The 27859-nt window shown below is 56.8% G+C and overlaps 1 protein-coding gene across 14 annotated transcripts; it reads left to right on the plus strand.

Annotated features, from left to right (window-relative positions):
• The first annotated feature begins 4681 nt into the window (after nt 1-4681).
• On the plus strand, nt 4682-27439 carry PEAR1 (platelet endothelial aggregation receptor 1). Of its 14 annotated transcripts, none has more exons than XM_035279320.3 (25): nt 4682-4812; nt 13121-13212; nt 14017-14276; nt 14664-14857; nt 15578-15682; nt 16450-16550; nt 17375-17467; nt 17729-17969; nt 18666-18786; nt 18966-19102; nt 19194-19406; nt 19711-19885; nt 19971-20091; nt 20830-20993; nt 21088-21190; nt 21316-21462; nt 21674-21799; nt 23027-23155; nt 23270-23398; nt 23546-23758; nt 23970-24058; nt 24163-24295; nt 24699-24761; nt 24853-25107; nt 25648-27439. In XM_035279320.3, the coding sequence occupies exons 4-25, from the start codon at nt 14757-14759 to the stop codon at nt 25797-25799; spliced, it is 3111 nt and encodes a 1036-aa protein (XP_035135211.2). In that variant the 5' UTR covers nt 4682-4812; nt 13121-13212; nt 14017-14276; nt 14664-14756; the 3' UTR covers nt 25800-27439. The 14 variants fall into 14 exon arrangements, with proteins under 14 accessions (XP_035135211.2, XP_078212140.1, XP_035135208.2 ...); XM_078356014.1 differs by having other exon boundaries at nt 17836-17969; XM_035279317.3 differs by lacking the exon at nt 14017-14276 and having other exon boundaries at nt 13121-13288.
• The last annotated feature ends 420 nt before the right edge of the window (nt 27440-27859 follow it).

Consider the following 27859-nt stretch of genomic DNA (forward strand, 5'->3'; position numbering starts at 1 on the left):
ATCCGTGTGTTCCTGCAGGGCTGTGGGTGAGATGTGGAGTGGAGTGCATGGTGTGCGCTGACATTTAGCCTCCTGGGGTGAGTGGGCGAGGGAACGTGAGAGCAGTCTCCTGCTTCTCCGCAGCCACAGCCTCAGGGAGCCCCCTCCAGCCCGTTCCAGGAGCCTAGGACTCCTCACAGCTCCCTCCGCCACAGAGGGAAGAGGCACCACACCTTGACCCCAGCTGCCCTCTGTTAGCCTTTGCCATGTGCTGCACACACTCCTCAGCACCACGGCTGCCCACCCGGATTCGTGCTGCGGTCTCTTCACTGGTCTCCCCATTGCCACCGTTGCTCCCTACAGCCTATTCTCAAAACAGCAACCATTCTCTTAAAATCTGAGTTGGATCATGGCTTTCTTCTGCTCAAAATTCTCTAATGGCTTCCACCTCACACAAAGCAAAATGGAATCGCCTTACCACAGCCTAGGAGGGCCTGAAGGATTTGACCCTCATTATACCTCTGTCTTCAGTGTCTGCCACGTGCCCCCCATCGCTCACTCGGCTCCACGCTCCCAAGAGAGCTACTATTGCTGTTCTTTGGATACGGCACACACTCTGGCCTCACAGCATCTGGACTTGCGGTATCGCCTGAAATGCTCCTCCCCCAGAAATCTGCATAGCTCCCGCCTTCGTCTCCTTTACCTGGAGGTTACCTTTTCAACAGCATCTTCCCTAACCACCTTTCCAAGAGGCGCCCCCACCCAGCACTCCCTATCCTCTTCCCTGTTTCATTTCTCCATTTTAAAATGATAGTTCATTTAATCATCTAATGTGTCACAATTTTCCTGATTCAGCATCTTTACCATCCCTTCCCCACCACCACTAACAGAATGTTAGCTCCATTTTCTCCCCATTCGCTATATTTAGGCAGAAAATCTTGTCTATTTTGTTCATAGCTGTAGCCCCAATATCTGCATATAGTAGGTGTTCAATAAATCGTTATTCAATGAATAATAGACTCTTTCCCCAATGAGCAGGAGACTCATAAATAAGTTACTAAATAAAGGTTTAAAATACTACCAGGTAATCAGTAGTTTGCTAAGTTAGCAGTTGTAGTCAGGCTGTAGCCCCTGCCTGTGCATACCCGGAGCCACCTGCCCCCTGTGGGCAGCCCTTGTAACTAGGAGCTAGAGGGCGACACACTCCCACCCTCCACCCCAAAGTTAGTAGTTATCATCATCATCATGGTCATTGTCATTGTCATTTCCTCTGTGTCCTGGGCACTAGTCAGACAAAAAAAAAAAATGATGCTTGTTGAACAGCTGAATGAATGAGAACCTGGAGCCTGCATCTGCTTTCCTGGCTGGCCTCAGGGGACATCCATTGTTTTAGCTATATGTATGGCCGGGCCCAGCCGGCAGAGCTGAGGGCCAGGGAGCTGGAAGAGCATGGCACAAGGTGGCTCGTTTACTGAGCACTTACGTTGTGCCAGGCTCTTTTGATCTGGCCCCAGTCCTTGAAGAACTCAGAGTCCTAGGGAGAGAGCCATGTGTGTGTTAAACGTTTCATGCCTGAGTGTAGAAGGATGAGAACAAGTTGGCCAGGTGAAGGAACGGAAGAGCACCTGTTCCTCTTCCTCTTGAGGCCTCAGTCTCCCTCTGGGCTCCTTGAAGGTGCTGGATCAGGTGACTTTCAAGTCCCCTCTGGCCTCTGATAGTCTGCAACTCCGTGATCTTTGGCCACCAGCCCTTGAACTATACTATGGTTTCTGCTGCCATCTGCTGGAGGCTTTCGGTGGCACTGAAGTCCCAAAAAGCCACCTTGAACCTTTCATTCTTCCCTTTCTTCCCCAAAGCCAGCGGCACCATCCCGTCGCCCACCCACCCACACCTCCCATCCCTTAAAACACCATTAAACACCAATTGCTTCTCTCTGACATCGAAGTTTCCCAGATAAAAGGATTCTCAGTTACACATTTTAGACAACTTGAAACTACAATACGTAAATAATTCATAGCTGTTATGACCCAGCAATCCCCTTCCTAAGTAGCAATCAAGAGAAATGAAAACATATATCCACACGAGAGTTATACAAGAATGTCCTTAGTAGTTTCGCTGTTAGTAGTCCCAAACCGGAAAAGACCCATCAGCTGGGGTAGGGGGTAAGATAAGGTTGGTCCAAACGGTGGGATTCTACTCATGGTGAGGAGCGGTGGACTTTTGGAAAGCTCTGTGGTAAGTGAAAGAAGTCACAAAAGCGAGCACACATTGTGCGATTCTATTTTTATGGAAATTCTAGAACAAATAAACCTACAGTGACAGAAAGCACATCAGAGATCTCTTTCTTTCTCTCTCCCTCTTTCTTTCTTTTCTTCCTTCCTTCCTTCTTTTCCTCCCTCCCTCCCTCCCTCCCTCCCTCCCTCCCTCCCTCCCTCCTTCCTTCCTTCCTTCCTTCCTTCCTTCCTTCCTTCCTTCCTTCCTTCCCTCCCTTTCCTTCCTTTCCCTTTCTTTCTAGCTGTCGACCAGGTGCAATCTCAGCTCACTGCAACCTCTACCTCCTGGGTTCCAGCAATTCTCCTGCCTCAGCCTCCCAAATAGCTGGGACTATAGGCGCTGAGTAGCTGGGACTACAGGCCTGGCTAATTTTGTATTTTCAGTAGAGACGGGGTTTCACCATGTTGGCCAGGCTGATCTCGAACTCCCAACCTCCCCCCGCCTGGGCCTCCCAAAGTGCTGGGATTACAGGCCTGAGCCACCGCACCCAGACTAACAGATAAGAGATTTCACAGGGTTTGGGTTGAGGGGTGAAAATGGAATTTGGGGACATTATCTGCAAAGGGGAACAGGCAAACTTTGGGGGATATGGAAATTTAAAAACATTTTTTTGATGGAATGGTGGCTAAACGGATGCACACACACACACACACACACACACACACACACAACCTCATCAAACTAATATTATGAGAAGTGAAATAAGCCAGACACAAAAGTACAAGTATTTATGATTTCATTTATTTGGGGTACCTAGAACAGACACACTTATAGAGACAGTAGAATAGTGGTTACCAGGGGCCAGAGGCTGGGGGTAGGGGGAGTGGAAGTTACTGGGTACAGTTTCAGTTTGGGATGATGAAAAAGTTCTGACATTTTCGGAGACGGAGACCATCCTGGCTAACTAACGCGATGAAATCCGGTCTCTACTAAAAATACAAAAAAACAGCCGGACGTGGTGGCGCGCGCCTGCAATCCCAGCTACTCGGGAGGCTGAGGCAGGAGAATCGCTTGAACCCGAGACGGGGAGGTTGCGGTGAGCCGAGATCGCGCCTGGGCGGCAGAGCAAGACTCCGTCTCAAAACAACCAAATAGTGCTTCTGCCACTGATTAGTGTCCTCAGCCGCTCGGGACGTCGGTTTCGCCATATGTCAAAGGCCGTAATGATAAAACTAATCTCGAGTGAAGGATTCAATGAGACAATACGCCTCACAGGCTAACGATGACCAGAGCGAAGGTCGGTTGCGGTTCGGCGGGGAGCGGCGCCCAGGTCCTGCCCACCGGCTGTGGGGCTCTGGGAAGCGGGCGCTGGCCGCGAGGTGGCGCTGGCACCAGGCTCGGTGGGCCCAGGAGCTGCTTCCGCGCTGCGGGGCGGGGACCGGAGGGGGCGGGCAGCGGCGGAGACTGCGCGGGAGACTGCTGCCCAGGGTCACGTTCTCCAGCGGAGTTACTTTTTTTTTTTTTTTTTTTTTTTTTTAAGACAGACTCACTCCATCGCCCAGGCTGGAGTGCAGTGGCGGGATTTGGCTCACTGCAGCCGCGACCTCCTAGGCTCAAGTGATCCTCCCTCTTCAGCCACCCCAATAGCTGAGAGAGCAGGTGCGCGCCATCACACCTAGCTTCCCCCCGCCCCCCCCCTCCCCAGGGCGTCTGGCTCTGTCGCCCAGGCTGGAGTGCAGTGGCCGGATCTCGGCTCATTGCAACCTCCACCTTCTGGGTTCAAGCAATTCTCCTGCCTCAGCCTCCCCCAGTATCTGGGACTACAGGCGCCCGCCACCATGCCCAGCTATTTTTCTGTACTTTTAGTAGAGACGGGGTTTCACCATGTTGGCCAGGCTGGTCTCGAACTCCTGGCCTCAAATGATCTGCCCTCCTCGGCCTCCTAAAGTGCTAGGATTACAGGCGTGAGCCACCACACCCGGCCTTCTGCAGCCTGATTAGGGCGGCAGGAGGAGAGGAGGGGCCTCGCCCTGTCCACCTCTCCGAGACCAGTGCTTTGGGGTGCCCGGGTGGAGTCTTAAGATCACGGTTGCTGGGCAGCACTCGACAGTGCCCGACGTAGGCGATCTCCTTGATTCCTCTCCACAACCCCACTTTGCAGACAGGAAAGCTGAGGCACCAGAGATTAAGTAACCCAGGCCGCACAGCGAAGGGAAGCTAGTGGGTACTTGGGTCCTGGGCCCCTGCGCTGACCTCCCCTCCTCATCTCCCTCTGCTCCTGGCCGAGGCTGCGCAGAGTCGGCCTCGGTGATCCCACCCTGAGCACAGTTTTCCCCCCAGGGCGCCTGGATCTCCCCTCCCCCGGCTCCCGTTTCCTTGTCAAAACTTCCTGCTTTGGCGAGCGCCCGAGTTCCCACCCCCTTCCTGCCCCCCCCCCCGCCACTCCGCGCCCCTCTCCGCCCTGTGATCAGCAGCGTCCCGCCTCCACGCCGCTCCCGCAGTCAGGCTGGGGCTCGACGCGAGGACCCTCGCTCCATCCTCGACCGTCCAAGCCCTCCTCCCCGCAGACCCGGGCGGTCCCCCACCCCAGGTGGCAGGAGAGACGGGGCCTCAAGGCAGGTGAGTGACTGCGTGCCCCCGGCAGGGGGGGCCCCCCGAAGACCACCCTGCCCCAGGGAAAGGGCGTAGGACCTGAGGTCTCTCTCCTCAACTGGAGTCTGAGACCCCAGAGCCAGGAGTGTAGAAAAGAGGGACTGATGGAGAGAGACGTGAAGGAGGGGGAGGAGGCACTGGAGGGGGCCAGAGAGGATGGATTGGGGGTTCCCTTCTGTAATGAACGTGTAAATGAGATGAAATACTACCGAGGTTGTTCCCTGAGCGCCTGGTCTGCAGACTGTGTGAGTTGGGGGTAGCCAGGGCTGGGGAGAGAAGACTGGGTGCTGTCCTTGGCCAGCACCGGGGTACTGTCCTTGGCTCAAGGGAAATGTAGCCACGAGAGACTGCCAAAGTGCCAGCCTCCACCCTGCAGCTTACTGTCTGCTGGGCCTTGGCCAAGAGACCTGACCTCTGTGCCTCAGTTTCTCATTTCTAAAGGAGAATAATATAGGGCCTACCTCATGAGTGGTGAGGCTTAAGTGAGCAAAAACATGTCGCCTGTGTTCACTGGACACACAGATAGTAAACACTGAGGACAGTGCTTATTATCCCACGTTAGTGTTTACCATCAGTGTCATCTCTGCCCACTGGGGAGGAATGTGTGCGGGAGGATGTAGGGGGGGGATCCAGGTTTGCAGGTCGCTGGCTCTCATATCTTTGCTGGTTATCAGGACTGGGGATTCGGCTTGAGGTCCCGGCATGAATCTCCGGGCATCTGGATCCTCAGAAAGCTTGGCAGGCTGATGCTCTGAGGTTGTGCTAAGGGACAGGTGGGTGTGTCGGGGGGGTCCAGGAGCCAGCAAGGCCACCCTTCACTCCTGCCCCCATCTCTAGCCTCCCATAGCTGCTCTCCACTCCCCTCTTCTGGCCTGTTATGAGTGGCCTCTCCTGGGGCTGGGCTGTGACCCTCGTTCCCTGGGGACAGGAACAGCTTATGCTAGCCTGAGATTCCCAGGCTCAGCCAGGCCTCAGCTCAGGCAGCACTGGGCTGGGTGTCAGTTCTCAACTCTGGCCTAAGCTGGCCTTGTGCTAGGGGGATGGTTGGAGATGGGGGAGCTCGTCTCTGAACCCCCTCAAACCCAGTTCACGCTATAGGACCTGTTGTGTGTGCTCGTGAGCCAGGGTGTGGGTGCAGCCTGCCTGTTCCCTCTCTCTCCTCCCTGCTGTGGCCTTTCCTACTCTTGAGGCCTCTGAAGATCCATCCACCATGTTTCCCAGTGCAGGTGGGGCTGCCATCTCCATCCACCATGTGCCCCAATGCAGGTGGGGCCATCTCTAGGAGCTGGGTTGCCCAGGCTCATCTCTGCCTTCCTCTCTCTCCACTGGAGGGTGAAGCTGAGGGTTGGCAGCTGTTTCTCCACCCTCTGTTCCCCCTCAACCTCCCCTATCAGACTCTCCCAGAAGAGGAAACTCATACTCCAGGCAGCCCCATCCACCAGTCGGAAACCTGGAGAGAGATAGAAGTCATGGGCTGCTGTGTGCCTCCCTCCACCCAGCACACTCTGCTCCCCAAGCCTCTCCGCTGAGAAGCCCAGGGAGCCTTGAGAAAGAGGCCTCCCAGGATTCATGGGGGATGCCGGGGGCCATCCTACCTCTGGGGAGGATGTTGGCTCCTGTCACCTAACCTATAGGGGAGAAGCCAGAAGGAAGGGGCAGAGAAGACAGAGAAAGAGAGAGAGAAACACAAAGACAGAGATAGAGACAGACCTAAACATGGAAACAGGCTGACAGATGAAGAGACACCGCAGAAGCAGACTCATTACAGCGAAACGCCCGGAGGAGGAAAAGCAGGCCTAGAAAAACAGAACAGAGACCTAGAGACAGAACAAAAGGAGGTGGAGACAGAGGCAGAGGGAGAAAGTCAGAAGACCAAACAAACTACGGGGTTAGAAAGCAGCACAGTAGAAACGCCAGGCGAGGTGGCTCACCCCTGTAATCCCGGCACTTTGGGAGGCCAAGGTGTGAGGAAATCTGCAGGCCAGGAGTTCAAGACCAGCCTAGTCAGCATAGTGAGATTGCATCTCTGCAGTTTCTTTTTAATTAGCTGGGGGGGGGTGCCCACCTGGGGGCCCACTGCTCAGTAGGCTGAGGTAGGATGGTCACTTGAGCCCAGGAGGTTGAGGCTGCAGTGAGCCGCTATCAGGCCACTGCGTTCCAGCCTGGGTACACAGTGAAGCTCTGTCTCAAAACAAAAGAAAAAGAAAGCAGAACAGGCTTTGGTGTTAGATAAACCCGGCCCAAACCCCTGCTCTGGCTTCAGTTACCGGTGTGGCCTAGGACAAATCACTGAACCTTTCTGGGACATTTCTTCATCCATAAAATGGGAGGCATAATAGCACTTACTTTATGGGCATGCTGGGAGAACTCAAAGGATCTAGCAGCCCACACACAGTACACATTTAACAGGGCGCGGTAATTAGTATTACAGCACCCACGTGCAGCAAGACCAGCGTCCTGGGAGAAACAGCGTGCGGGTGAGTCCTGGGGCGTGGCCCATTCACTGCCGGCAGGTGCTCATGCCCTCCCGCTTTTGCCCTCCATCCTAGCCCATGGAGTGGCACCTGGGGCCCAGTCCCTCTGGGTACCGGGAGATGTGTGCAGTGGACAGTGAGGGTGTGTTGTCCCTGGGTGGGGAGGCACCGGAAGAGGGCTGAGGCGCCGTGGGCATGCCACCACACCTCCAGGTGACTCAGGGCCTGGCGCTGCGTGCACTCATCCCATAGGAACTTGGAGGCTGGCCCTGAGGAATTCCTGCTGGGGGTCAGAAGGGCAAGTCTGGAGCCGCCTTTTGCTTTTAACATTGAAAAGTTCTTTCTGCCTTCCACCTTCCATCATCTCAGCAAACACGCACTTCATTGTGTGTCGAGGGCCTCAGGACAAGGGCCCATTTCTGCTGTGTGGAGTATGGGGAGAAGCTGCAGCCTTTCAGCGTCCCTCCCTCTTTCCCATTCCTGGGAAAGTCGAGGCTAACTGGAGTCAGAAAGGATTTCAGGGTGTATCAGTCCATCCACTCCACACAAACGTTTAGTTACTGCCTGTTGGGTGCCCAGTGCCCTGGGTGTGGGTCCTGGTGGGGTTACAGTGGTGAGGAAGGCAGAGACGTACCCTGTCCCTGGGGAGCTCCAGTCCAGTGAGGCAGGCTGACTTTAATAAAAACATAATGACTCATAGGATGGGAGTTTCGAGGAAACAGCCAGGGGCACCCAGGCCCGCTCCCAGAGCCTTGGAGAGGAATGAGATTTGAAAGAGTCCAACCTGGTAGGGAAACCAGACTCACAAGCCAGCAATCACAGATACGGTATCTGTCAGCCTAATCAGCCCAGCAGACTTGGGGCATGTTGGGGGCTGTGAAGCCCTGGCTTGGCCTGGTGAGTTCCGCTTGCCTCCAGAGGAGGTCCACTGGTGCCAGGACTTTTGCTGGGGTTTGGGGAGGTGTGGAGCCTCTGGGATGGATGCAAGTCCAGCTGGGAGCCGGCCTCAGGGCATTCGGGGGAGAAGAGTAACTCTGGCCTCCTTGAGGCCATGAGGGTCTATGGTGACTGCAGAGAGCCTGCAGAAAGGCCTGGAGAGCAGGGAGGAGTTGGTGAGGCTGGAGCCACAGAGGGGCTTCCTGGAAGAGGCTGGCCCTTGGAGGCTGTGTAGAATCTGGGCGTTTCGGGGGTGGCCTGAGCTGCAGTGGTGTGTGAGAGGCATGTGGGTCAGTGGCTGTCCCGTGTGATGGGAGCACAGGGGCAGAGGCAATGAGGCTGGGCCCACTGGGGGGGGGCGGGCCCCTGGGTGTTCTTCCTGGGGTGTAGAAAGCCACAGAGGGTGGGAGAGGGGGGCAGTGGCCAGAGCACTCTCTGAAGGTAATCTCAGGCTGGTCTGAGGGGGCGCTGCTCCCTAGCCTGTGTCACCCCAGGGGTTACCTCCCCACCCTGCTTTGTCCTTTGAAGCAGATTAGAATCCTGCTCTTGCCTCTGCAGCCAGAGCCTTGGCAAGGCATTTTACCTGAGACCCTCCACTGTGCCGCCCTCAAAATGGGGATGACAATCACCAGCACTTTTCAGGGTGGTGGCGAGGGTTGGGACTGGCACTGGCGACAGCCTCCAGGAGGTGTGTGTGCGAGATAGATGTGTGAATCAGGATCCCTGCAGCCGTCCCATTTCCTGATGAGTAAACAGGTCGGACCTAGGACCCTCTAGCTCTGTTTCCTGAGCCACAGAGAACACAAGTCCAGCCCCTCACCCCTGTCCCTTCCCGCCCAGCCTCTGGCGCACTCTGGCGCACACGCACGCACGCTTCCTGTTCATCCGGCAGACATGCCTGGTGTGCCGAGGGCCCGGCCAGCCTGGATCTAGGCGGTGCTCTGTGTGCAAGCATGTGCATGGGTGTGCTGGGTAGCCCACGTGGAGCGCAGCAGGCCGCTGGGAGAGCTCCCTGTGTGGGGCGGGAGGGGAGAAGTCTTTGGACTGCGATCTCACTGCTGGGTGGGAAGGACTAAGTAATCCTATCTCTGTGGCAAAGATAGGTTAGAAAAGGCCACAGAGAAACAGACCCAGAGACAGGGAGACAGACAGAAAGACAGGACAGACAGACAGACAAGTGAGATACAGGCAAGACAACCTTAGCACCTGATTTTACTAAGACGCCTGGCTCTAGTAAGTGGACCGTGGCTGGAGTTTGGCTTCCACTCTACCCTCAAAATGGTGCCGCTGTGCAGTGAATATACTGTGCAACTGTACACGTCAGCCTTAGTATATAGAAAGGAAAAAAGAGAGGCAGGAAGACAGAGACCAAGAAGCTGACGAGGGAAGGGGGAAAGTCAGATAGCAAAATGTCTGATGAAGAACAAGACAAACGTCAAAAAGGAAGAGGCAGAAACCCTGGAGCTTGGAGGATTCTGTTTTTGCATCAAACACATCCACCAAGCAGGCTCTAGTCTGAGGTTCTGTTCCAGAATGGTCACTGGAACCAGCAGTACCAACCCTTGCAGAACCCTGAGAGGTGGTGGGGAGTGATATTCTCCCATTTTACAGATGAGGAGATGGAGGATCAGAGGACTCGAGTAATATAACTGAGGTCACACAGCTTGTAAGGAACAGAGATAGGACTAGAAGCTTTGTACTCCAGGATTGGAAGTGGTGAGAGAGAGAGGGAGAGGGAGATGGAGAAGAGAGGAGGGGGCAGCAGAACCTAGAGAGGAACTAGCGTTGGTGCTCAGGCCCCGGGAGCCTGCTGGGAGAAGCAGAATTCAGGCATTCTGCCTTGTCAAGAGCATCTGGCTTGAAGATGCACCTGGCGGGCAGCCCATCGTTTTGGGGGATCAGGTTCCCCGGGGAGCCTGGCCCCCTCCTGCCCGCACTTCCTTTCTCTCTGTCAGCATTTGCGGCCCCATTCCCATTCCCGGATCAGCCTGGGGGTTCTTCAGAGAAAACAAGAAAGTTTTCCCTGGAATTAATACCCAAAGGTGTCAGGGGGAGGGGGGAAGGGGGCCACGTTGGGTGCAGGAGGAGGAATGGGACTGAGGACACTGCCATGGAGACAGCTAACGTTAACTGAGCATATAGGCTCTGGCTCTAACCACTTTATCTGGATCAACTCGTTGAGTCTGCACAGACGCTCTACAAAGGAAGTACCCATCTCATCCCTATTTCATAGGCAGGGAAACTGCAAGCTGGGATTCACACCCAGGCTTGAACCCAGGGGCTGGGGGTGCAGAGCTCAGGGGTTATCCTATGCTACATGACTTCCCAGAGAAGCTGGAAGGAGCGGTGGGGAGGTCCCTTCTGCTGTCTCACTTCCATCACTCTTACTCTCTGCTTTTTTTTTTTTTTTGAGACGGAGTTTTGCTCTTGTTACCCAGGCTGGAGTGCAATGGTGTGATCTCAGCTCACCGCAACCTCCACCTCCTGGGTTCAAGCAATTCTCCTGCCTCAGCTTCCCGAGTACCTGGGACTACAGGCGCGTGCCACCATGCCCAGCTAATTTTTGTATTTTTAGTAGAGACGGGGTTTCACCTTGTTGACCAGGATGGTCTTGATCTGTTGACCTCGTGATCCACCCGCCTTGGTCTCCCAAAGTGCTAGGATTATAGACGTGAACCACCGCACCCAGCCTAATCTCTGCTTTCTGTAGAAATGGATCCTCTTGTCCACCAGGAACCCCACCCCTACCCCTGCTCCCCCAGAGCCTACACTCAATTCCTTCCTCCTAGGAGGGGCTGGGGCACAGTGACCATAGGGGGTTCCCTACCAAAGGGAACCAGCTGAACTGGAGTTTGGGGAAGCCCAGGGAGGGTGCTCTGGTCTTCTGTGTGGGCTTGGAGGCAGAGAGGGCTGGGATCTCAGGGCCTGGCCAGAAGCCCAGCCGATTTGCATCTCGAGGTGGAGGAGAGAGAAGTGTCAGCTCATTCTTGACTGTAAACACATCTTGGTTCCCACGCTTCTGATCATATTTTTGTGGCAGCCCCCACCCCCGTCCCCTTCTCCTGTCCAACCCCCTGCCAGCTCCCCCACCCCCATAAGAGAGGCTTTTAAAAGGAAGATGCAGAGCCCCTGGGCTTCCCGTCTGGGCTCGGGAAAGAATGGAATTATGGGGAGGCTTCTGCCAGCAGCCTGGATTTGCATCCCAGCTCTGACGCTCCTGGCTGTGTGGTCCCGGGCAGGTTTCTTACCTCTCTGTGCCTGCTTCCTCATCTCTGAAGTGGACCGTAACACCTACCACAAGGAGTGAATGTAGACTTTGAATGTGATGATACATGTACATTGCTCAGCACCCTGCCTGTGTCAGCTCAGTGAGTGATACGTGGGGTCACATTATGATTCTTGGGAGGGAAGGTGTTTGAGTCCTTGAACCAGAGGCTTGGAGGGTGAAGGCTGAAGGAGAGGGCTCTGTATGAGAAGAAGCAAGCCTGCTGGGGAGGTGCTCCAGGGCCCCCCACACTGAGTGCACTGTGGGCCCCCAGGGCAGATCAGGGGCCCAGGAGTGGTCTGATTTCACCCCCTTGAGGGGTATGTTGGGGCCCAGTGCTGCTGTGGCTGAAAGGGGCTGGGGGAGCATGGGCCAGCTCAGGTGCCCCAGCCCCTCAGGGACAAAGGCTCAGATGGGAACAAGCCTGGTGGCTCTGGGTTCCTGGTCTGGCCTGTGTTCCCTTCTCAGGGGCAAAGAATGGTCAGGCCAAACCCTTCCTCTTCCGGACAGGACGCCCACCTGATCTATCCCCTCCCTGGGCCACCCACTGGTCTCCCCTGACCCCACCCTGGCTTTCAGCCTCTGGGCTGACCAGCTGATGCCTCCTCCGCACTCCGGCCCTACCCTGAGGACCCTTGGGAAAACAGAACCTACCCACCCCTCTAGCCAGCTAAGCTTGCAGCCATCCAGAAGGGGGTGGGGATTAGAGCCAGCCCTTCCTCATGCTCCTCTTTCTCCTCCAGTCCATCTCAAAGCCTCCCATCCCCTAGAATTTGGCTGGGGGGAGGTGACAGGGATGGCACCTGGGTGGTTGGGGTGACAGGAATGGGGGAAGGACCTTTTCTAGTCCCCACAACTGCTCAAGCTACACGGTACCTCCTCCTTGGGCCTTAACCCGAGTCCTTCCTGCAGCAGGGGTCACCCACGCCACACCGCCTTTGGCTCTGGGAACAGGTCCAGGGCAGGCGGATGCCCGGGGGGTCCCCGTGTGGCTCAGGAGATGAGTGAGGCTCACCCAGGGACAAGGGTGATGAGCCTGGCTTCAGATGTACTGAGCTGCGGTCCAGTCTGAGCACAGGGGCCCCAGGCCAGGGCCAGAGCTGAGGGTCCAGGAAGAGGGGAGTGTGGAGATGGAGAGACGAGGCAGAGATGGATGGAGGGAGGGCTCAGGTCCTGCCCACGGCCTTGGCTGCCAACCACGAGGAGGAAGAGGTGGGGAGAAGGTTAGCTGGGGCCAGGCAGAGCGAGCCCTGTAGTGGGCATTGGGCCTGGGAGGATGGCTGGAGCAGGGCAGGGTGGGAGGGGATGGTTTGAGGACGCTGGGAGAAGGGATGACTCCAGGAGTGGGGACGTGTATGGATGATGTGAGCGGAGCGCTGGGACACTCTGGGGAACGTCTCTAGGGCACTCCTGACCCTGTCCTCTCCCCTGCAGAGGGGGCCGCAGTGTCCACTCTGGAGACAAGCAGCCAGAAAGAGGTTTCTGGTCATAGCCCTTTGCTATGCTCCACACTGCGTTCAGGATGGTGGGAGGACGGAGCCACCCCCGTCATGCCGCCTGCTGTCCCTCATCCTAGCCAGGCTCTGTTTCCTGTTTTCAGGCTTCATATTTGAACGCTGGGATCCCCCCCGGGACATTCCCTGGTTCCCAGGCCCCAGGCCCCAGGGCTGAGCTGTGGGCAGGTCCCACCTGGTGAGTTACTTGGGGACTGAGGATGGATGGGAGGAAGCACAGAGGAGGCTGGAGGCTGAGATTCAGCCGGAGGGAGGTGCGATGGGGTATGGTGGCTGGGCTGCACTGGAGGGGTGGGTAGATGCTGGCACAGGGAGGAGGGGCGGGCCAGCCTCCTGGATGAAAGGCTGCTGCCAGGTTAAAGATGGAGGAGGAGCATGGCATTGAGATGGAGTTCAGTTAGGAGCCCAGACCTGGAGGGAAGGAGGGGCTGCCTTCCTTGGGGCTGAGAGGGGCAGTGGGGGCCCTGGGAGTGTGTGGGTGTGGGGTGGGGCCAGCATTCCAGAGATACTCAGGGGGGTAAGGGGCCAGCAACCGCGACCTTTCTCTCTTCTCAGAAAAATTATAAGCAGATGTGGGCGCCTCGGGGAGTGTAGAGCAGGGAGCCAGAGAGTTTTGGGAACACGGAACGCAGAACCTGAAGCCGGCCGTAGGGGTGGGCGCGGCAGGAGCTCAGCCTCTCCTGAGCTCAGGAGCTGAGGGAGCAGAGTTGCATGAAGTCCCGGGAGCCGGAGGTGGTGGGGATGGAGAGGACCCCATTTCCAAATGGCCGACAGAATGTGAGGGAGGCGGGAGCTTTTTCTTAAATGCAAGGTCACCAGGTTGGCGACCTCCTCAGGCGATGGCCCCTAGAGCTGCGTGTAGCGTGCTGGCTAAGGTGTCACTACTGACTGTGGGAAGCGGGGACTGGCCTTGGGTTGTAGTGTTTGCTAGTTTCTCTGGTGTAAATAACCCCCATGCCTGATTCATTGAACACGTTGCTAGGAAGAGATGCGTACCGAGCTGGCTCCAGCACACCGCTGGTTGGGAGGTCACCTGGACCCAGCCCCATTCCCACCACATAGACAGTATTGCATCAGGCTGGTTTTGGCTTCTGCCTGCATACATCCAGTGATGGGGAGCTCACCGCCTGAGGCAGCCAATTCCATTCCCGAGCTGCTCTGACTTGGAAGGTTCTTCCTCTGACTGAGCCCAAGGCTGCATCCCTCATCACTTCCCCTCACTGCTTCCGATCTCACACCTTGGTACAAATATCAGAGTGCCTTGGGAAGGGCCTGGGCTGGGGGCTGGGGATTCAGAGATGAAAGGCACTGGGTCCCTGCCTCTGGAGGTCATGGCCAGGGAGCAGGCACTGGAACAGTGGGGTGGGGTGAATGGTACTGGGACCCCCAGAAGCAGTGAGTGGGGTTGTCTGCCATTGAGGGTCAGGAAGTGGAGGAGAGAAGGGGTGGCACCTGGGATAGACCTTGAAAGATGAGAACTCCAGGTGAATGAAACGTGAGGGTGTCTGAGTAATTCATGAGCAAAGACTGGAGGCATGGAAGTGACTGTGGTCCAGGAGCGAGGTGGGGAGCTGGAGCCCAGAGCGAGGGGCCGCAGGACATGGGGCTGCAGTCTGGTGTCTTCTGCAGGCCCACGGCTCAGATCTCTGCAGACAGGTCCTCCAGGCTGCTCGCTGCAGCGCCCCTGCCCACTCTGTGCCAGCCCTGGGGCAGGCCTCTGCAATGTCACTGCCTCTGCACCCTCTTCTTCTCCTGGCCCTGGGCCTGGGGCTGGCTGAAACTCTCAACCCCAGTGATCCCAACACCTGCAGCTTCTGGGAAAGGTGAGAGGGCCCCTGCTGCGCCTTGAGGGCACCAAACCCTAGCTCCCGGTTGTCCCTACTGTCCCTATGGGGGTCCTCCTGTTTACCTCCTTCCTTCTCTCCAGCCTCTCCACTCCCGCCTGTTTCTCTGTTTCAGCTCTCTTTACTCCTCTGTATGTGTTACCACTGACTGCAGCACCGTCTCTGACATTGTCTCAGTCTCTGTCCTGTCTCTGACCCATCCTTTCTCTGTCCCTGTCACTTAGTCCTTTTGGGAGGCCAGCTTCATGGCAGGGCACACAGTGGGAGCCATTCACGGTGGAGCAAGCAGAGGGGCTGGCCCAGGGGGAGCAAAGGGAACAGGGCAGGGACACAAGACCAAGGGCGAAATATAGCCAGAAATGCCCCAACCCATCTCCGCCAGCTGGGCCCAGGATTCGGTTCTCACTCACCTTTCCCATGCTGGGTGGGTAGTGTGGGGAGAGAAAAATGGAAGTCCCTGGGCCAATCGAGTGGGAAGGGGGCTCTGACGGAAGGAATCGCAGGAACCTTCCAGCTCTGGGAGAAGTCCTCCAGACTTGAGAGTGGGGGACAGGATGGGGGTCCCGACCTAGGCTTGGGGAGCCAGCCCCAGTGTTGGGCTACGGATTCCCCACTGTGGCCAAGCCCTCATGGCCGTTTCCGCTGCGTCACTCAGGCCTCTCCCTGCCCTCCACCCTGACCCTGTTCCCTGTCTTGCAGCTTCACCACCACCACCAAGGAGTCCCACTCCCGCCCCTTCAGTCTGCTCCCCTCGGAGCCCTGCGAGCGCCCCTGGGAGGGCGCTCATACTTGCCCCCAGCCCACGTGAGTGCTCGTCATCCTCCATGGGTGGGTGGTCTGCCTGAGTTGCTGTGTTGGCCTGGTCCCTGGCCCTCTGTCCCTGTTCACTTCTCAGAAACTCCTGGCTTCTCAGGACTCATTTTGCGTGGGCTGTGTGGGGTTCGTGTGTGTGGATGTGTGTGTGGTTGTATGTGTGTATGTGTGTTTAGGGTGGGCATGCATGTTACAGTACATGCCTGTGTGAGTGGGGCAAGAAGGAAATGCTCTTTCTTTTTTTAATAGACAAGGTCTCACTCTGTCACCCAGGTTGGAGTGCAGTGGCAAGATGGTAGCTCATTGCAACCTCAAACAAGGAATGCCTTTTCTTTCTTTTTTTTTTTTTAAGGCAGAGTCTCGCTCTGTCACCCAGGCTAGAGTGCAGTGGCACGATCTCGACTCACCAAAACCTCCACCTCCCTGATTCGAGCAGTTCTCCTGCCTCAGCCTCCCAAGGAGCTGGGATCACAGGTGCCCGCCACCGCCTTTGGCTAATTTTTATATTTTTAGTAGAGACAGGGTTTCACCATCTTGGCCAGGCTGGTCTCAAACTCCTGACCTGGTGATCTACCTGCCTTGGCCTCACAAAGTGCTGGGATTGCAGGCATGAGCCACTGCACCTGGCCAGGAAATGCCCTTTCTATGCTCCCCCAGCCCAGAGTGTTAGGCAGTGCCACCCCCCCACCCCGCCCTGGCCACACTGTTGTGCGGGCGGACAGCTGGGAGGACTAAGGGCCGCTTTCCTGGTCTCCTAGGGTTGTGTACCGGACCGTGTACCGTCAGGTGGTGAAAACGGACCACCGCCAGCGCCTGCAGTGCTGTCAAGGATTCTATGAGAGCAGTGGTTTCTGTGTCCGTGAGTCCACTGTGGGGCTGGGGGGGTGGGGCAATGGAATGGGGGGAGCTTAGCCCACTCTTCTGAGCCCCTCCTGGCCCCCACTAGGGTGGGGTTACTCCTCTGCCCTTTTGGGTTTTTTCCCCTTCCTCCCCTCTCCCTGGCCTTGTCCCCAGGATCAGGAGCAGCACTTCACACCCTCTCTCCAGCTGCCATCATGTCTCCTCCCCCTCTCCAGGCCCCTCAGCAGTCACTGTCTGCCCTAGAGCTCTTGTTCTGTCTCTGGGCTATCTCATCTCTCTGTCGCTCTGTGTCTCAGGACTCGGTGTCTGGGTCTGCCTCTGTCTCTTACTGTCCCTGACTCTCTATTGCTATTGGTCTCTGACTTGTCACCATCCAGTCTCCCCTGCCCACTGCACCCCCTCCCAGCACCCTGTAATGACCGGAGCCTGCCTTCCTCCTCCTCCCACTTCCCTCAGCCACTGCCCATCACTAGCCCCTGGGAACACAGCTCTCCAGCCTGACCCATCCCAGCCCTTACCCGCCCTCTCTCTGGACAGGGTCCATATCCAGCCCCCTTCTGTGGATCTCCCCCAAAGCCTTTTCCCAATGAGGTGCTCAGACAAATTCACAAAAAGGAACAGGAACCCACAAACCCTGGCATCTTGCTAAGTTCCCCCTGAGTTGCTGCCCCTTGGTCTTTCTTTATCTTAGAGGCAGCTTTGGGGCTTGGAGAACTTCTGGTCCCTGCTGTTGGAAGAAGGTGGGGTTAGGCTTTGCAGGATAAAAGGTGGGTAGGGGCAGGGATGGACACGTCTTCTCATTCACACCCATCTCTGTCCCAGCACTCTGTGCCCAGGAGTGTGTCCATGGCCGTTGTGTGGCACCCAATCAGTGCCAATGTGTACCAGGCTGGCGGGGCGACGACTGTTCTAGTGGTGAGTGGCTACTGACCCCAGGGAGTGGCCTCTTGTGCCTTCAGGGCCACAGGACCCTCGGGCACACCCTCCCTACCAGGTCACAGGAGCTTAGGACTCCAGGGCAATTATCTTTGAGAGTCCCTTGCTGCCAGCTGCCTTTTCTGGAGATGTGGAAGACACAGTGGGGTGTGGGGGCTGGGAGACAGAGGCAGGGGCTAACCAGAGGCCAGGGATGGGCTAGACCCCTGGTGACCCCCTTCCTGCCTCCTTATCCCATAGAGTGTGCCCCAGGAATGTGGGGGCCACAGTGTGACAAGCCCTGCATCTGCGGCAACAGCTCCTGTGATCCCAAGAGTGGGGTATGTGCTTGCCTTTCTGGTCTGCAGCCCCCAAACTGCCTTCAGCCCTGTACCCCTGGGTACTATGGCCCTGCCTGCCAGTTCCGCTGCCAGTGCCATGGGGCACCCTGCGATCCCCAGAATGGAGCCTGCTTCTGCCCCGCAGAGAGAACTGGGCCCAGGTGTGTAATGGGGGGAATGACACATTAACGAGGTCGCAGACACAGGGGCACACACACATACACGGGGAAATGAAGTGGCTCAGACAGGGCCCCAAGTGTGGGGAGGGTGTGGAGGCCAGGATCTCTATCCCAGTGGATCCTATCCCACCCCACTAGTGGAATGAGCAAACCACTGACACTTCGTGAGCTTGCTTGCTGTCTGTAAAACGGGAATAGTATTGTCTACATGGAAGGTAGCTGTGAAGAGAACATCAAGCAGCATGTGTGTGGAGGCATGCTGTCAAGGGAGGCTGGGACAAGGACCCAGAGCACCCTGTCACAAGGCAGGGTGCAGGGGGAGCTGGGGAGTCCCAGGAGGGAGCTGGGGAGTTCCTAGGTGGAAATCAGGATGGGGCTTTGTGGAGGCGCTGGTGGAGTTCAGCCCACTGCAGTAACACAGGTATTCCCGAGAGCAGGTGAGGAGGCACACATGCCATGCCACTCGTGGCTCTTGCTTACCCCCACCTGCTGTGCTAGGGTGTCCCTGCCATTTCCAGTCCTGGAACCCTTTGCTTTCTGACTGATAGTCCCCAGCAGGGAAGAGTAAGTGTGAATCACTGAGTCCTGAGGTGGGGGTTGAGGGGACAGCCCTTGGGGGCGCCAGGGGAAGCAGTTATTGCTTGTTTGCACACTGACCTCCCCTGCTCTGTCCTGCAGCTGTGATGTGTCCTGCCTCCAGGGCACTGCTGGCTTCTTCTGCCCCAGCACCCATCCTTGCCAAAATGGAGGTGTCTTCCAAGCCCCGAAGGGCTCCTGCAGCTGCCCCCCTGGCTGGATGGTAGGGAGGGTGGGGCCTGTGGGCATGGGGTGTGGGGCGTATTCTGTGGGTGGTACTAAGCAGGGCTCCAAGGAGGGTGTGAGTGAGGGGTGAGCTCTGTGGGTATGGGGGTATCAGGGGTCCTGTGGCCTTGGGGAGGAGGCTGAGTGCCTGGCCCTGTTGACGTCTCATCCCCACAGGGCATCATCTGCTCCCTGCCCTGCCCAGAGGGCTTTCACGGACCCAACTGCTCCCAGAAATGTCGCTGTCACAACGGCGGCCTCTGCGACCGATTCACTGGGCAGTGCCGCTGCGCTCCGGGTTACACTGGGGATAGGTGAGTGGCGTGGCAAAGGCGGGAGGCTGGCGGAAGGAGGTGGGGCGGAAGGAAGTGGGGCGCCACCAGGCTCACTCGGCTAGGTGCCCAGGTGCCGGGAGGAGTGCCCGGTGGGGCGCTTTGGGCAGGACTGTGCTGAGACGTGCGACTGCGGCCCGGACGCCCGCTGCTTCCCCGCCAACGGCGCGTGTCTGTGCGAACATGGCTTCACCGGGGACCGCTGCACCGAGCGCCTCTGCCCCGACGGCTTCTACGGTCTCAGCTGCCAGGCCCCCTGCACCTGCGACCCAGAGCACAGCCTCAGGTGGGCCGCGGGACACGTGGTCAACGGATCAGGAGGCCAATGGGGAGGTCTTCGGACCAAGGTCGCCACAGCGCCAGGGGTTATCCAAGGGGGACAGGTGTCACAGAAGGGAAAAGGGAGGAGCCTGGGGTACCACTACTTGCCTCAATCCCGTTTTCGGAATAGCGTGGAGCCTCCGTAGTGGCTCCCTTGCCCCAGCGATGTGCGATGTGCGATGTGCGAATCCCACTACGCGGAGGGGTCGGGGAAGCCGGTCTGTCCTGGCCCAGCTCAGACCCCGCCGCGCCCCCGCATCCGCCCCCAGCTGCCACCCGATGAATGGGGAGTGCTCCTGCCTGCCGGGCTGGGCGGGCCTCCACTGCAATGAGAGCTGCCCGCAGGACACGCACGGGCCGGGGTGCCAGGAGCACTGTCTCTGTCTGCACGGCGGCGTCTGTCAGGCTGCCAGCGGCCTCTGCCAGTGCGCTCCGGGCTACACGGTGAGGCGCGCCCCGCTGCGAGGAAGAGAGGCCGGCGGAGAGGCCAAGGAATGGGCCACCCGTCTCACCGCTCACCGTTTTTCAGGGCCCTCACTGTGCTAGTCTTTGTCCTCCGGACTCTTACGGTGTCAACTGTTCCTCACGCTGCTCCTGTGAAAATGCCATCGCTTGCTCACCCATCGACGGCGAGTGCGTCTGCAAGGAAGGTAATTGGATTGAGTTTCCCAGAGAGGACTTGAGGGCCTGGGGGACGGTCGGGCAAGGGAAGAAGGGAGAGTCCAAGAGTATGGGTAGTCCAAGGGCAGGGGAGTGGCTGCAGGGTAAGGGTGGAGGGGGCAGCAGCTGGACAGAGGGAAGCGTCCAGGCGATTTCCTTCCTGGAATATCCACTTTGCCTTCTTCAACCACAAATATGTTACTTGTCCTTGAAGGCTGAGGCCAAAAGACACCTCCCTGGTGAAATCCCTCACCCTCAGTCATAGAGAAACACAATTTCGGTGCTGGGAAGGGCCTCAGATCTGCCAGCGTGGCACGAGGGCAACCTTTAGGCTGGATTCTGATACAGCTGTGTTCTGTTTGGCTAGCTCTCTATTAAGTTCCAGTCTCCCATCTTCAGTCCCCACTACTCCCTGTTGTCCAGCACATCCTCTGTAGAATTCATTTAGCCACCTGATGGGACCCCTGTAAACATTTGGGTTTACTGCCATCCCCTTTATTTTGCAGAAGGCACCCCAGACCCAGAATGGGGTGGTACCTCACTGGAAGGCAGTTAGCCTTCTGCTCAGCATTGAATAGTTCATAGGCTTTTCTCCTGTATGGTGTCATGAACAGCTCCACCCACCCCAGCTCATAGCATAGTAGGATCTGTCCCAGCCAACTCCCACTGTGTGCTGGCTCAGGAGGGGAGCTGGGTCCCCATGCCTACCTACCAGGCCCCTCCTCCAGGTTGGCAGCGTGGTAACTGCTCTGTGCCCTGCCCATCTGGAACCTGGGGCTTTGGTTGCAATGCCAGCTGCCAGTGTGCCCATGAGGGAGTCTGCAGCCCCCAAACTGGAGCCTGTACCTGCACCCCTGGGTGGCATGGGGCCCGCTGCCAGCTGCCCTGCCCGGTGAGTGCTGCACAGCCTGTCTGCCTGGGGGAGGGAGGGAGGGCATGGTGTCCCCCAGCTGACTAGCCTGTTTACTCTCCACTCATTTTCCAAGAAGGGGCAATTTGGAGAAGGTTGTGCCAGTCACTGTGACTGTGACCACTCTGATGGCTGTGACCCGGTTCATGGACGCTGTCAGTGTGAGGCTGGCTGGACGGGTGAGCATTCTGGGGCCCCAGGCCTACTGTGGATTGGGGGATGCACCCCGTAGGATATGTGTCCAGAAGAGCCCACTGGAACTGAAGGGGGCCCATCCAGGCACACCTGATGCTGTCTCCCACAGGCACCCGATGCCACCTGTCCTGCCCTGAGGGCTTATGGGGAGTCAACTGTAGCAACACCTGCACCTGCAAGAATGGGGGCACTTGCCTCCCTGAGAATGGCAACTGTGTGTGTGCACCCGGATTCCGAGGCCCCTCCTGCCAGAGATGTGAGTCTCCCTACTGCCCCCTCCACCTGCCAGCAGCAGGGGGCAGTGTGGTGTCGGATGCCAGGGTTCTCCCCTCTCCATCCCCCTTGGTCTCTTCCTCTGACCTGTCTTCAGGCTAGTTACTGCAGTGGGAGGAGGGAGGGAGACCGTGGGGTAAGGGCGGATTAAGGGTCGGCCTCTGCCCCCAATCACCAGTGCCCCTTTCTCCCAGCCTGTCAGCCTGGCCGCTACGGCAAACGCTGTGTGCCCTGCAAGTGCGGGAATCACTCTTCCTGCCACCCCTCGAACGGGACATGCTACTGCCTGGCTGGCTGGACAGGCCCTGACTGCTCCCAGCGTATGTGGTACCTTGTGTGTCTGAGCATGTGTGCATGCTGAGAGGGGGCGCTGAGGTCGGGAGGCCTCTGTCTCAGTTCCTGGGTATAAAATCCTTGGGTCCACCTTGAGCAAATATTTACCGGGCACTGCCTACCTGCTGGGTACTGTTTTCAGTGCTAAGGATGCAACAGTGAACAGCTCAGGGAAAAAACAATTTACTGCCTTTCTGCATGGGAAGCCTGGGAAGAACAGTATTTCTATGGGAGCAGGGGAAGTCATAGGCTTAGCTTGGGACGTGTTCTTGCTTGTTTGCTTTTTTTATTTGAGACCGAGTCTCATTCTGTCACCCAGGTTAAGAGTGCAGTGGTGTGATCTCAGCTCACTGCAACCTCTGCCTCTGGTTCAAGCGATTCTCCTGCCTCAACCTCCCTAGTAGCCGGGATTACAGGCATGCGCCACCACACCAGGCTAATTTTTGTAGTTTTAGTAGAGACGGGGTTTCATCATGTTGGCCAGGCTGGTCTCAAACTCCTGACCTTAGGTGATCCACCCGCCTTGGCCTCCCAGAGTGCTGGGATTACAGGCGTCAGCCACCACGCCCGGCCCTTTTTTCTTTTGCATTTTTCAGTTTATTTTTATTTATATACTAATAAATACATGTATTTCTTTATTTTGTGAGCCTTTCCCCCACAAAAATATATGAAGATCATGGAAAATATTAGTCCAAAAAAGCCAAGTAAAATGAGTTTGGAAAGAGGAAACAGGCCGTTATGAAGAAGGCTGAATTTCAGTTTACCGGCAGGCAGGGTAGGAAAGGAAGTCATCTTGGTGAAGAGTTTTTCCACAGAATCTGGCTACAATGACTATTAGATTATTGCTAGTGTCAGACACACAATAATAATGCCTTACATAGGATAGATGTTTACTTCTCTCTTCTGTTAAAAACCAAACAAAAATCCACGTGGGGTAGCTTGGAAGCCTTTGGTTGGGTGGCACTGAATGCATTGGTTTGAAGTGGCTATTACATAGCCAAGTGCAGATGTGGAGTAAGGAGGTGGGCACGTGGGTCTGGAGTTCAGGGGAGAGATAGGGCTGGAAATGATCATTGGTTGCAGATACTGTTCAAAGCCTTGGTGTCCCCAGGGAAACCAAAGCTGAGCTAAAGACTTAAGTGATGCTGGTGGCTGAGAGTTCATCTGGGAGGGGCTGTACCGGCCCCACCAGACAGGCCCCTTGTCTCCTGTAGCATGCCCTCCAGGACACTGGGGAGAAAACTGTGCCCAGCCCTGCCAATGTCACCATGGTGGGACCTGCCATCCCCAGGATGGGAGCTGTATCTGCCCCCCAGGCTGGACTGGACCCCACTGCTTGCAAGGTACAAACAGAAGGGGAACTCTGTGCCCCTGCCCCAAATTAGCCCTCACCCAGAAAGGAGACCAGAGTTTCCTGGCCCTCTGATGCTTGCCTGCCTCCTTGGCTGTCTCCCCAGGTTGCCCTCTGTGGACATTTGGTGCTAACTGCTCCCAGCCATGTCAGTGTGGTCCTGGGGAAAAGTGCCACCCGGAGACTGGGGCCTGTGTATGTCCCCCCGGGCACAGTGGTGCGCCTTGCAGGATTGGTGAGTTCTTTCCTTCCTCCTTTCTACCCATTGTCCCCCGGGAACTGGGACCTAGGTCCCTCATACTGTCCCTGCCTTCCTCTTGGGCACCTGTCCCATGCAGCAGAGCCAAGATGCCATTCTGAGTGACCGCCCCATCCCACACAGGAATCCAGGAGCCCTTTACTGTGATGCCTACCACTCCAGTGGCCTATAACTCGCTGGGTGCAGTGATTGGCATTGCAGTGCTGGGGTCCCTTGTGGTGGCCTTGGTGGCACTGTTCATTGGTTATCGGCATTGGCAAAAAGGCAAGGAGCACCACCACCTGGCAGTGGCCTACAGCAGCGGGCGGCTGGACGGCTCCGAGTATGTCATGCCAGGTGAGCTGGCCTGGGGCCTGGAGCACAGAGGAGTGGCTGGCTCATAGGCACAAGAGTGGATGCTGGGCATGACCCAAAGGGAAACTGAGGAGTGGGGAGGAGGGAGGAAGGGAGGTCAGCGAGGCCACAGTACTCATCTTCAGGGACAGAACAGCTCTCCTGGACTGCTGCCCATCGCTGAGCTCACCCTGCGCTTATGTCTGTTGTGCAGATGTCCCTCCAAGCTATAGTCACTACTACTCCAACCCCAGCTACCACACCCTGTCGCAGTGCTCCCTGAACCCCCCGCCCCCTAACAAGGTCAGTGCTGGGGGCATAGTGCACTGTGGAGGGAAGCGCACAGACCTGACTCTGGAAAGCCCTGTCCTTGCATTTGCTCTCCCTACTGCCCTGTCCCCTCTTAGGTTCCCAGCCAGCTCTTTGCCAGCCTGCAGGCCCCTGAGTGGCCAGGTGGGGCCCACGGGCATGATAACCACGCCACCCTGCCTGCTGACTGGAAGCGCCGCCGGGAGCACCCTCCAGGGCCTCTGGACAGGGGTAGGTTCCCAGGGGCCTGGGTCTCTGGACAGAGGTAGGTGCCGGGGAGCCTGGGCCTCCGGACAGGGGTAGGTGCCAGGGAGCCTGGGCCTCCGGACAGGGGTAGGTGCCAGGGAGCCTGGGCCTCCGGACAGGGGTAGGTGCCAGGGAGCCTGGGCCTCTGGACAGGGATAGGTGCCGGGGCCCTTGGTCTCTGGACAGGGGTAGGTGCCGGGGGCCTGGGCCTCTGGACAGGGGTAGGTGCCAGGGGTCCTGGGTCTCTGGTAAGGGTGGATGTGTGCAGCCTGGCATCCCGCAACGTCTGAGTGAATGTGTCTGGAGATGGGGCTCTGGGCCCCAATTTTAGAGGTGTTTGAGTCTGGGGAGGGGACAGAGGGCTGATTGCCAGTTGTCTCCTCCTCAGGAAGCAGCCGCCTGGACCGCAGCTACAGCTACAGCAATGGCCCAGGCCCATTCTATAATAAAGGTATAGGCACAGGGGCAACAAGGGAGGTCACTGAGCCGGGGCTAAGGAACCAGTGCCTCCGTGGGGCCTGACTTCTTTGCTCTATCCTTAGGGCTCATCTCTGAAGACGGGCTCGGGGCCAGCGTGGCTTCCCTGAGCAGTGAGAACCCCTATGCCACCATCCGGGACCTGCCCAGCCTGCCAGGGGGACCCCGGGAGAGCAGCTACATGGAAATGAAAGGTCCCCCTTCAGGATCTCCCCCCAGGCAGCCTCGTCAGCTCCAGCTCCGGGACAGCCAGAGGCGGCGGCAGCCCCCGCCACAGAGAGACAGTGGCACCTACGAGCAGCCCAGCCCCCTGATCCATGGTGAGCCCTCCCTTTCCACTGGCAGGACTGGCAGAGAAACGGGACAAGGGAGGCAGAAAAAGAGAAGGAACAGGGAGAGGAGAAGGAGAAGGCGCGATGTGGCAGCAAGAGTGAGGCCTTCTGGGTCAGCCTCGAGCTCAAATCGGGCACAATGAGGAATCGAGGTGGCCTCTCACAGCCTGTGTCCTCATCTGGAGAACAGCATGTGTATCTGCCTCGAAGGGCTCAGGATGGAAGTGGTGGTTGTACAGCATCGGGGGGTGGAGTTGGCACCCAGAAAAGTAGGGAGCCAGGCAGGGGATGAAGTCTGCTGGTATCCTGGGAGGTGGATGGGCTGAGGTGGCTTTCTCACTGGCAGCTGAGGCACTAAGGGCCTTTTGCTCAGAGCCACACAACTAGCTGATGGTAAGCTGGGCTATGTATCCAGAGACCTATCTCCTTCTCCTTGCCTTTAAGAGGCTGAAGAGGGGAGGAGAAGGGTGGGAGTGGGAGAGGAGTGGGAGGAGCCTCGCCCTCTCATCCTGTCCTATACATTTCCAGACCGAGACTCTGTGGGCCCCCAGCCCCCTCTGCCTCCGGGCCTACCTCCCGGCCACTATGACTCACCCAAGAACAGCCACATCCCCGGACATTATGACCTGCCTCCAGTACGGCATCCCCCATCACCTCCACTTCGACGCCAGGACCGGTGAGGAGTGAGGATGGTGTGGCAGAGGCCAGCATACCTGGCTGTTGCTGCCGAAGGCTGGGGACAGAGCCTGGTGTACCCTGCCAGGAGCAGCGAGTGGACCGGCAGGCCATGAACATGAACAACACTTAACGGAGCAAGTGAATGGAGAGACGGGAGCCTTGTTCCCAGGTTCTACTGTGGGAGAGACACTGGTCAGCAGGATGCCTGGCTCCCTTTCCCACCCCACTGCTCCCAAGGCCCCCAGGGCCCTGTGTACATAAACTGGTGGGTTGAAAGTTGCTAGGTAACTCTGATTTCAGACTGATTTCAAATGTGTGTGGGGTGCCTTTTCTGTGCAAGCTCAGGCTGGGCTCCGTGTGTGTGTGTTTCTGTGATTTTGGAAGGGTGCCGAGCGCAGGTCCTGTCCTAGGGCACTTACTGTTTAGTAGGGAGATGGACCCAACCCAGTTAACTCTCGCATTAGCCTCCACCTGGCCTCCCTGCATTCATTCAGTGAAGCTTCCAATTCGAGGCTCAAAATTTCAAAATACAGGCTGGGTAGTTTCTCCCTACCTGAAAGCCTTCGTAGGTGACCCTTTGCTCTTCTGCCGGTATCAAAACTTTCCAAGGCCTTAAAGGCCCTGCTTGCCTGGTCTCTACAGCCTCACCTTGAACTGTTTTCCTGTCACTGCGAACCAGTGACACTGGCCTCTAGGTCTTCCCTTAGGCCACAGGGCCACACTTCTTTCTAGCACGGGGACTTGCATACCTGGAGTGCCCTTCCTCCCCTACTGGCCTGTTCACCACTGCTCTTCCTTTACACCTCCTCTTCAGGGAAGCGCCCCACCCTCCATGCCTCTTTCACAGCCCTGACGGCAGCTGTGGACACTCACCAGGTACCTGCAGAAGGCCTACAGGGTGCCAGGCGCTTCTTTAATGTGCTCTTTCTTTATGTGATTGATTAATCTCTGCCTCCCACGCTAAGAATGTAAGCTCCCTGAAGGCAGGAATCCTGTGCTTATGCTCAATATTGGCTCTTCCTTGGCACACAGTAGGGGCTCAATAAATGCTCCCCAAAAGGCTGAGTGGCTGACTGAATTAAACTACCAGTGACTTGCAGTAGTGCTAGGATAGATGGGTGTGCGCTGACAGCTACAGACTGAATAAGTTGGAGACTTCCCTAAAGGGTGGCATTTCCATGGGGTGACAACACAGAGCTCAGACGTTGGAAGGTGCCAGGGGCAGGGGTGCAGGGGGGTGGGCCAAGGGGGCTGCAGAGGCTGGAGACAGGATATTAGGAGAGAGTATACAGGCACGCCTCCATTTATTGCACTTCACAGGTAGTGGAATTTTTAAAGAAATTGAAGGTTTTGGGAAATATAGGTGACAGCAATAGGAAATTGAAGATCCGTGTCAACACTGCTTTAAGCAAGTCTGTTGGCACCATTTTCCCAAAAGCATGTGCTCACTTTGGGTCTCTGCATCACATTTTGGTAATTTTTGCAATATTTCAAACATTGTCATTATTATTATATGTGTTATAGTGATCTGTGATCAGTGATCTTTGCTATTGTTGTAATTGTTCTGGGGCGCCATGAACTGCACCCATATAACACAGCAAGCTTAATCAATAAACGTTGTATGTGTTCTGACCTCTCCACAGACCAGCCGTTCCCCCAACTCTCTCCCTCTCTCAGGACCTCCCTATTCCCTGAGACACAACAATATTGAAATGAGAGTTAATTAATAACCCTACAAGGGCCTCTGGGTGTTGAAGTGAAAGGAATAGTCACACCTGGAGATGTACAAGATTAGTGTTGTCTGCATGCTTGCTCATAAGTACCCATTCTGCAGCCTGTGGATGGAGCAGTCATTTTGATTTTCAAGTCTTGTTATTTCAGAAATGCATTTTGGGCCAGGCGTGGTGGCTCACCAAAGCTTGTCATCCCAGCACTTTGGGAGGCCGAGGCAGGTGGATTACCTGAGGTCAGCAGTTTGAGACCAGCCTGACCAACATAGCCAAACCCTGTCTCTACTAAAAATACAAAAGATTAGCTGGGCATGGTGGCACATGCCTGTAGT

The sequence above is a fragment of the Callithrix jacchus genome, chromosome 18, assembly GCF_049354715.1.
Source record: "Callithrix jacchus isolate 240 chromosome 18, calJac240_pri, whole genome shotgun sequence".
In the NCBI taxonomy this organism is placed as follows: domain Eukaryota; kingdom Metazoa; phylum Chordata; class Mammalia; order Primates; family Cebidae; genus Callithrix; species Callithrix jacchus.

Coding starts and splice junctions, on each gene's coding strand:
- PEAR1 (XM_035279317.3), top strand. CDS start 13,235: ATGGATGGGAGGAAGCACAGAGGAGGCTGGAGGCTGAGATTCAGCCGG. Junction 24,296..24,698: donor TCCAGGGCCTCTGGACAGGG/GTAGGTTCCCAG, acceptor TCTCCTCCTCAG/GAAGCAGCCGCCTGGACCGC. Junction 24,762..24,852: donor AGGCCCATTCTATAATAAAG/GTATAGGCACAG, acceptor CTCTATCCTTAG/GGCTCATCTCTGAAGACGGG.